At 50.1% G+C, this 8,916-nt stretch overlaps 1 protein-coding gene across 1 annotated transcript; it reads right to left on the reverse strand.

Annotated features, from left to right (window-relative positions):
• Positions 1-3,677: 3,677 nt before the first annotated feature.
• Positions 3,678-4,634, reverse strand: LOC142026027 (olfactory receptor 14C36-like). The gene has a single exon (XM_075018786.1). The coding sequence runs from the start codon at positions 4,632-4,634 to the stop codon at positions 3,678-3,680; it is 957 nt and encodes a 318-aa protein (XP_074874887.1).
• Positions 4,635-8,916: the final 4,282 nt, after the last annotated feature.

Genomic DNA, 8,916 nt, shown 5'->3' on the forward strand with positions numbered 1-8,916 from the left:
TGAAGATGGGTTTGAGATTTGCCTTTTCTGAGGATCTTGGAACATCCCTCATTTCTCTCTTCCCATTCCAAGATGTTTGAGAGAGGACTCTTGATGACACCAGCCAGCTCCACCAGCACCTCTCTGCTGCGTCACACACTAAAACCTGTCTTCATATCCCACATTTGCAGGGAAGTGCCCAGGACACCACACATGCCAGTCCAGGTCCTCTGGGCTGGTTCAAAAGAGAACCAGAAGCGATTTCTTCCTGCAGGCCTACAACTCCCATGGACTCTCTGTGCAGTTCACAGCTTCCCTGAGCATTTTTCTCAGTGTCTCCATTCCCCAACCTTTCTAGTCCACAGGCTGTAGATGAGAGGATTGAACAGGGATGTGAGGATGGTGTAGATAAGGGGCTTTGTCAACCTCTCTCAGGAGAGTTCTTCTGGGCATCACGCACTCAAAGATGAGGGTGTTGTAGAAAAGAGTGGCACTAGTGAGGCGGCAGGAGCAGGTGGAGAAGTCTTTCTGCCTGCCCGCGCCGGATGGGAGACGTTCCTCAGGGTGGCAGCTCTGATGCACACAGGATGACCATGTGAACTGGAAGGGGAGGATGGGATCTAAAAAGCAGGTCATGACAGCAAAGAGCATGAGTGTCACAGTGCCAGTGTGTGAAAGATCCAGCAATGGGGTGAAATCACAGAAGAAGTGGTCCACTCCACTGGGACCACACAACGGTATCTGGGTCATGACTGAAATAATTACTGTAGCTGACAGAAATCCCCCTAGCAAAGGAGACAGACCTGGCAGTTCCTGAGTCTTGTAGGGAGCGGGTGGTGGCACACAGCCCAGTACTGATCGTAGGATGTCGTCACCAGCAGTAAACACTCTGTACATGCAAAAGGACATGAGGTCCTTACAGCTCCAGTGCCTCGTTGCCTCCTCACCCACCCTCCACAGAGCCTGTTCATGAACCTGGAGACTTCCTGGGGTTGCTGACAAAAGACCTTTTCTGTTTCCTCTCCCTGAGCAAGCAGTTTGCAACTTGCAACACAAGGTCACTCTTGCTGACTCCTGCTCTCATCCTAAATGACAAAAGCTAGTCCAACCTGTTGTCTGTCACATAGAGGACCCCAACAAATGCAAGCTTCCCCTTGATACAGGGAGCATAGTCCTCATGCTCCCTGCTGCTCCCTGGGCAGAGCCTGTATCCCTCCATTGCAGCACCACAGCTCAGCAATGCCCTTAGTCATCCTCATTGCAGGCTGTCCTACGTCTTTGCTGATTTCCCGGCAGACTTTAGCTGTGTCCCCTTTTCCCCACCACACTTGGACTCTGGGATCTCCCAAGCCAGACTGATGCCCTTCTGTCTTTACTGGCTGTTGCTTCAAACACAAAGCTGTGGTTAAGCAAGGATTGGTCAAGGCCTGTGAGTTGCCCACAACCTGTCTTCTTGCACCCAAATTATCACAGCCCCACTCTTGCTTGAAACTTCTGCCACCTCAAAATCAAAACTCAACTTATTTCACTTCAGCAGGATGCCCCACTACCCCTGCCACCACTTCCAGTCTGCTATTAAAGATGCGCACTGCTGTGTTGCATATATTTATGTTTTGGAAGGTCAATGCTTTTTTTTCTCTTTTCCTTTTTTTTGCTTTTTTTTTTTTTTTTTTTTTTTAATAGATACTGATACACCTGGGGAAATCACAAAAAGACCTACTGAAGAATTCTTGATATGGTCAGGGCTGTATGTATGGGGGCACATATAAATCATCCCTGCACCTGATGTGAATTATTTTTGTGGTCAGGGAGACCCCGAGAGCTCTCCTTAATTTGAAAGTATGAAGGGGAAGGAAGGGCAGCGTCATTCGGGCTGGAAGGGACCTCAGGAGGTTTTTGGAAAAATCTCCTGCACAAAGCAGGGCCAGACCAGATTACTCAGGGTTTTATCCAAAGACACCTTAGTCACTTTCTGGGATAGAGCTGGCACAAACTTCCTGGGAAAGAGCTTCCAGTGTTTGACTATCCTCATGTTGGAAATTTATTTCTCTATAAGTGCACTAACCCCCTTCTTTCAGCCCATTGCCTCTTGTCCTTGTGTCTTGTACCATGGACACGAGCCTGACTCAGTCTTCCTGGGAACACTGCAATGCTGCTACATGTTTTGCCCAAGATCTTCCTTTCTCCAGGCTGGACAAGCCCAGCTCCCTCAGCCTCTCCTCACAGGTAAAGTCTTCCTGCCTTGGACCATTATGGGAGCCCTTTGCTAAAGTGGCTCCAGCTTGCATACATCTTTCCTATATTGGGATCTGAAATCTGGACACAGTGTTCTGTAGAATCTCTTCCCTCACTCACCTGCTCATGGTCCTGTTCATATAGCCCACAGTGCTCCCGTCCTCCCTTGCTTCCAAGGCACATGGCTGCGTCCTGTCCATCTCGCTGTCCAGCAAGACCTTTCCAAAAGCCCTCCTTCCAGACAGACCCCTGCCCTGCTGCAGCCTTGTTCCACATAGGGCTTTGCAGAAAGCTCTGCTCCAGGGTCTGCTGAAGGAGAGAGGCTGGGCAGGGCTGTCTGTTCCCCCAAACCAGCCCTTGGACCACCAGGAAGATGGAGATGGCCTCACAGCAAAATTCACCTGTCAAGCTGGGGAGACAAGCAAGTGCTGGAAATGGCCAATGAGAGACATTGAGAGTGACAAAGATGCTGAGCCACCCTCGCTGTCTGTCCACACCACCAAGGCCACAGACCAGCCTTCTCTCTCCTGCACCTGCATGTCTTCCATGCTTTCTACAAGCCCTGACTCTGCAACACAAACCCCCGGTGTGAGTCCTTGCCCTGCATGGTCACACACTACAAGCTATACCCTGGTATTTTTCTCTCCCTGGCACTTTCCAGCCCAGCCCAGCTCCCCCTAAACTCTTCTCACTGCCCCCGACCTCCCTCCACCTTCCCTGCCCTCTCCCCAGTACAGACCAGTCTGTCATGGCCCCACAGCAGTGCCCACCACAGGGTGCTGCAGAACTCTGGGCACTCACCCCACAGCCCCAGACACTCTGAAGTGCACAACAGCTCCTCTAGAGTGGAGAGGGGTGAGTCCCAGGGGGGCATCCATGGCACAAGGCCTGAGGAGATCCCCTTGTATGATAGAAATGCTGCAATGGAGGCCAGCTCTGTCACACAGGTGCCCACTGCCTGTCCTTGACTGCGGCCACAGGTCTGCCACACAGCAGGACTCTAACCATGCTTGAAGAGCACTCAGGCCTTCCACCAACCAAAGGGTTCAGAAGGAAAGCATGGAAGTGGGAAGAGAGCAGCTCGGGAAAGACCAAGCACTGGTGCTCCCAGACAGTGCTGCTGTGCCAGTATTCTTTTCTTCTTCCCCTCTGCACACAGGCACTGCTCCCTGCAGCTGCGGAGAAGGTCTTGGAGGAAGGATCTCAGAAAAACAAGTCACTGCAGGGCCCTTTATTTTGGTTAAATACACAGAGGGAATGGGTCCTCATTTGCACAACCTGCGGGACACACAAAATCTGGATAGAGTGTGAATTAGAAACCAGAGGAAGAAACTTATCTGAATGCTTTCCACAAAGAAAAGTAAAACAAAGCAAAAAGAGTAATCAAAAACCACACTCAAAACACCAAAATCACCATAAAAACCCACCAGAAGACATGCTGGGCTTGTAATGAGATATGAGTCCTATGCAAAAGACAACATGCAGTTCATTTCTTCTGAACAGTATCCAGTGATTAGTTTTCTCAGGGCATCCTTGATCTCATGGTTTCTCATGCTGTAGATGAGGGGGTTCAAGGCTGGAGGCACCACTGAGTACAGAACTGCAACCAGCAGGTCCAGGGTTGGTGAGGAGATGGAGGGGGGCTTCAGGTCCGCAAACATGCCAGTGCTTAGAAACAAGGAGACCACGGCGAGGTGAGGGAGGCAGGTGGAAAAGGCTTTGTGCCGTCCCTGCTCAGAGGGGATCCTCAGCACAGCCCTGAAGATCTGCCCATAGGACAGCACAATGAAAACAAAACACCCAAATGCAAAACAGACACTAACTACAAGTACCCCAACCTCCCGGAGGTAGGCACCTGAGCAGGTAAGCTTGAGGATCTGGGGGATCTCACAGAAGAACTGGTCCACAGCATTGCCTTGGCAGAGGGGTAGTGAAAATGTATTGGCAGTGTGCAGCACAGCATAGAGGAAACCAGTGCCCCAGGCAGCTGCTGCCATGTGGACACAAGCTCTGCTGCCCAGGAGGGTCCCGTAGTGCAGGGGTTTGCAGATGGCAACGTAGCGGTCATAGGCCATGACTGTGAGAATAAAGTACTCTGCTGAGATCAAAAAGATGAACAGAAAGAACTGTGCAGCACATCCTGCATAGGAAATGGCCCTGGTGTCCCAGAGGGAGTTGGCCATGGCTTTGGGGACAGTGGTGGAGATGGTGCCCAGGTCAAGGAGGGAGAGGTTGAGGAGGAAGAAGTACATGGGTGTGTAGAGGCTGAGGTCACAGGCTACAGCGGTGATGACGAGGCCATTGGCCAGGAGGGCAGCCAGGTAGATGCCCAGGAAGAGCCAGAAGTGCAAGAGCTGCAGCTCCCTCGTGTCTGCAAATGCCAGGAGGAGGAACTGGGTGATGGAGCTGCTGTTGGACATCCTCCAAGGACAGCAATGGTCCATATCGAAACTCAGTGGAAGCTGAAAAAGGATTTCAAGGGCACCAAGATGAACTTTTGATACTTCGGGAACAGTTAAAGAAGAAAAAGAGGTAAGGTAGGACCACTGCTGAAATGAGGAAGAGTAGCTCTAGATAAATCTGAAGTACTCTATGTCACAGCCTCCATTAATCCCAGCCAGGTCTCCCAGGCCTTTGAGTTGTGAGGCAGGACTCTGGAGGAGAACAACCAGCAGTGGATGGGGATCAAGCATGGGGTTACTCAAGCAAACTACACCCTTACCAGACCATGGGAACCATAGGGGCTGCATCCAAGGGTGCTGAGAGAGTGTTTTTTTCTTGAGGAGGTGCTGGTGTGTTATGACCCCAGTAAGAAAGGGATTCGGACACTGTGAGCTACCTTTTAAAATTATGTTCATCACCATTAACACTCTAAGGAGAGAATCATGCAGATCATCTTAGGCCCCTTTAGATGGTGGGAACTCCAGGTCATGTAGCATTGAACGGTCCTTCTACCCAAATGCAGACCCCATCCATAGAAGACAGTCTCCTGTTTTGGTCATTCAAGCTACTATGGGATCTTCTTACAAGGAACAACTCTACTCATCGTCTCAACAGTCAAACAGAAGTGATGTTTTCATGAGAATGTTTTGCTGCACTGTTAGATACAGGCAAGGCCACGCAGGAGGCATGATGTCCAGTACAGAGTGGGACCTGCCTGCAGGCTCTTGTGTGATAATATGCTGCTGAGGTTGTCCTGTGGCCGAGGGATCTGTGCAGCATAACACAGGTATGACGGCCGTGCTGTACGTGCAGCAGGGTGCAGCGCAGCGCAGCCCTAAGAACTGGATGTTCAATATTTTTCTGGTCAGGACCAGTGTTCAGGTTTCCTGTGAGAAGTCTGTGGTCCACTACACTGCCACAGCTGAGATGCCGTGGCCCAAATGTGCACTGCCAGGAGGAGCTGGAGACCCATGGCTTGTCACAGAACTGTGATGGTTTGGGATTCAATGAGACATGGTGGGACAGCTTGCTGAGCTGTGGTGCTGCAAAGGAGGGATACAGGCTCTGCCCAGGGAGCAGCAGGGAGGACAAGGACTATGTCCCCTGTATGAAGGGGAAGCTTGGATTTGTGGGGGTCCTGTCTGTGACAGACAACAGGTTGGGTTACTTTTTGTCATTTAGGATCAGAGCAGGAGTCAGCAGGAGTGACCTTGTGTTTGCAGTTACAAACTGCTTGCTCAGGAAGAGGAAACAGAAAAGGTCTTTTGTCAGCAACACCAGGAAGTCTCCAGGTTCACGAGCAGGTTCCTGTGGTGAACAACTTCAAGTGCCCTGGCCTTCCCTGGCAAGGCAAAACAACAGGGTGCCAACAGCCTGAAGTTGGCTATTGGGTCAACTTCTTCAGACAGCTGCCAGGTGGGCCACCAAGGGTGATTCTCACCTAGACCTGAACCTGGCCAAAAAGAAACAGCCGGTTAGGGATGTGATGATATTCAGTGTCAGTCTTGGCTGTCATGGCCATTAATTAGTGGGGGATCAGGCACAAATGGGCAGTGGTTAAGGCCAGCAGCAGAGCACAGACCTGGGACTCCAGAGGAGAAGACTTGGACACACTCAAGAGACTGAGACATCTGGCATGATCCTGGATGATACTTCTGGGAAGATGAAGAGGAAGTCGACTGGGAATGGCCAGCATGGATTTACACAGGGTGGATCATGGTGGACAAACCTCATTGCTTTCTAGGATGAAAGGGCTGGGTTTCTGGATGAAGGGAGATCAGTGGGTGTCTTTATCTATTATTGTGTCCAGGACATTTGGAGGGAGGGAGGGATGGGCAGGTGGATGGATATAGAGATGGGCAGGAACTGGGATTGACAGTCAGGCTCAGCTGGTCATAAATAAATGGACACACGGGCCTTTGGAAGAAGGGGCAGGCAACTCAGGAGCACTACAAGGATGTCATGAGGTTATGCAGGGAGAAAATTAGAAGGGCCAAAGCCCAACTAGAACTTAATCTGGCTGCTGCTGTAAAAGACAAGAAAAAAATGTTTCTATAAATACATTTGGAACAAAAGGAAGGCTAAGGGGACTCTCCATCCTTTATTTGATGTGGGGCGGGGGGAAAGATAGTGACAAAGGCTGAGGAAAAGGATAAGCTGCCGCCTTTGCCTCAGTCTTCAATAGTAAGACCCCTGAGCTGGAAGACAGGGAGCAGAACGAAGCCCCCATAATCCAAGGGGAAATGGTTAGCGACCTGCTACATCACTTAGACATGTCTGTGGGTCCGGATGGGATCCACCCAAGGGTACCGAGGGAGCTGGTGGAGGTGCTCACCAAGCTACTTTCCATCATTTATCAGCAGTCCTGGCTAACCGGGGGATGTCCCAGTCAACTGGAGGTTAGCAAATGTGGCAACCGTCTACCAGAAGGGCTGGAAGGAGGATCTGGGGAACTACGGGCCTGTCAGCCTCACCTCGGTGCTGGGGGTTATGGAGTGGATCATCTTGAGTGCCATCACATGGCACATACAAGGACAACCAGGTGATCTGTCCCAGTCATCATGGTTTTATGAAAGGCAGGTCCTGCTTGGCTAACCTGATCTCCTATGACAAGGTGACCCACTTAGTGGATGAGGGAAAGGCTGTTGATGTCGTCTACCTACACTTTAGTAAAGCCTTTAACGCTGTTTCCCACACCATTCTCCTGAAGAAAATGGCTTGGATGGGTGTACTCTTTGCTGGGTATAAAAACTGTCTGGATAGCCGAGCCCAAAGAGTGGTTGTGTGCGGAAGGGTTAAAAGATGGAATTTTGGTCCATGGATGAATGCTGAGTAAGAAGAAGATAACTGAAAAACGCAGGCAGCACAGGGAACAGATAGTTTATTTTCTATTGTTTGAAATGCTGACCATGGGGATAAGGAGGTGGAGCAATGTTAGGGGACGTGGTACATGCAATAATGGAGGAATACAAGGCATGACACATAATTTTGCTTACCTTGCAGAAGTCCTGCTATTGGTTAGAGCATAGTGGACGTGACTGATGGATTATGGTAATATGTCGCGTGTACAGAGTCCATGAACCAATAGAAGGGACGGCTATGGCACGTGCAGTGCACCTGGCCAGCGGGCACATGTGCCATAGGCTCCCTATGTTGCCATCAAGGCGTGTTTCGGCACTCATTGGCCGCGAGTGTCGACACCAATTCCTCCACAAATGTATAAAACACCAGGGTTTTCCGAAAAGCAGTGGGCCGGTGTACGGCAAGGTCACCGTCGCCTCCATGGGGATGCTCACATAAAGCTGGCACCTACCAAATGCTGGGCTGAGCTCACAGTGCAAGACAGCACAAGAATGTACGGATGGTTCATCTTCTTCTTCACAGTCCTTGGGTCGGTATGTTAATAGGGTTTTTTTTTGCTTTGTAAGATTCCCTTAGCGTAACGCATGTGTGTAGTTAATAAAATGCTTGCTTTTTCCCTTATAGTCAGTGTGTGTGTGTTTACCTTCTCGGAAATCCTCAAAACCATGCTAAAACAGTGGTGGAGAAGGGAGTCAAATCCAGTTGGTGGCCAGTCACAAGTGGTGTTCCCCAGGGCTCAGTTCCATTTAATATCTTCATCAATGATCTAACAACGGGATCAAACGCACCTCCAGTAACTCTGCAGACGACACCAAGTTCAGCAGGAGTGTTGACCTGCTTGAGGGTAGGAAGGCTCTACAGAGGGACCTGGACAGGCTGGATCGATGGGTAGAGGCCAGTTGCATGAGGTTCAATAAGGTTCAATGCCAGGTCCAACACTTGGGTCACAACAACTCCATGCAGTAAGGAAAAGGACCTGTGGTTTAACCCCAGCTGGCAACTAAGCACCACACAGCTGCTCGCTCGCTCCACCCCACCTAGTGGAATGGAGGAAAGAATCAGGAAAAAAAAAAATTAAAAATTTTTAAAAAAAGGTAAAACTTGTGGGTTGAGATAAAGACGGTTTAATAGGACAGAAAGGAAAATAATAACAAAAGGATTGGAATATACAAAACAAGTGATGCACAATGCAATTGCTCACCACCTGCTGACCAACACCCAGTTAGTTCCTGAGCAGTGATCCCTCTCAGCTCCGCTTCCCCCCAGTTTATATACTAGATATGACGTCATATGGTATGGAATACAGCGTTGGCCAGTTTGGGTCAGCTGCCCTCCCTGTGTCCCCTCCCCTCAAGCTTTCTTGCTGGCTGGGCACGAGAAGCTGAAAAAAATCCTTGA

Source organism: Buteo buteo, chromosome 31, assembly GCF_964188355.1.
Source record: "Buteo buteo chromosome 31, bButBut1.hap1.1, whole genome shotgun sequence".
Taxonomy (NCBI): domain Eukaryota; kingdom Metazoa; phylum Chordata; class Aves; order Accipitriformes; family Accipitridae; genus Buteo; species Buteo buteo.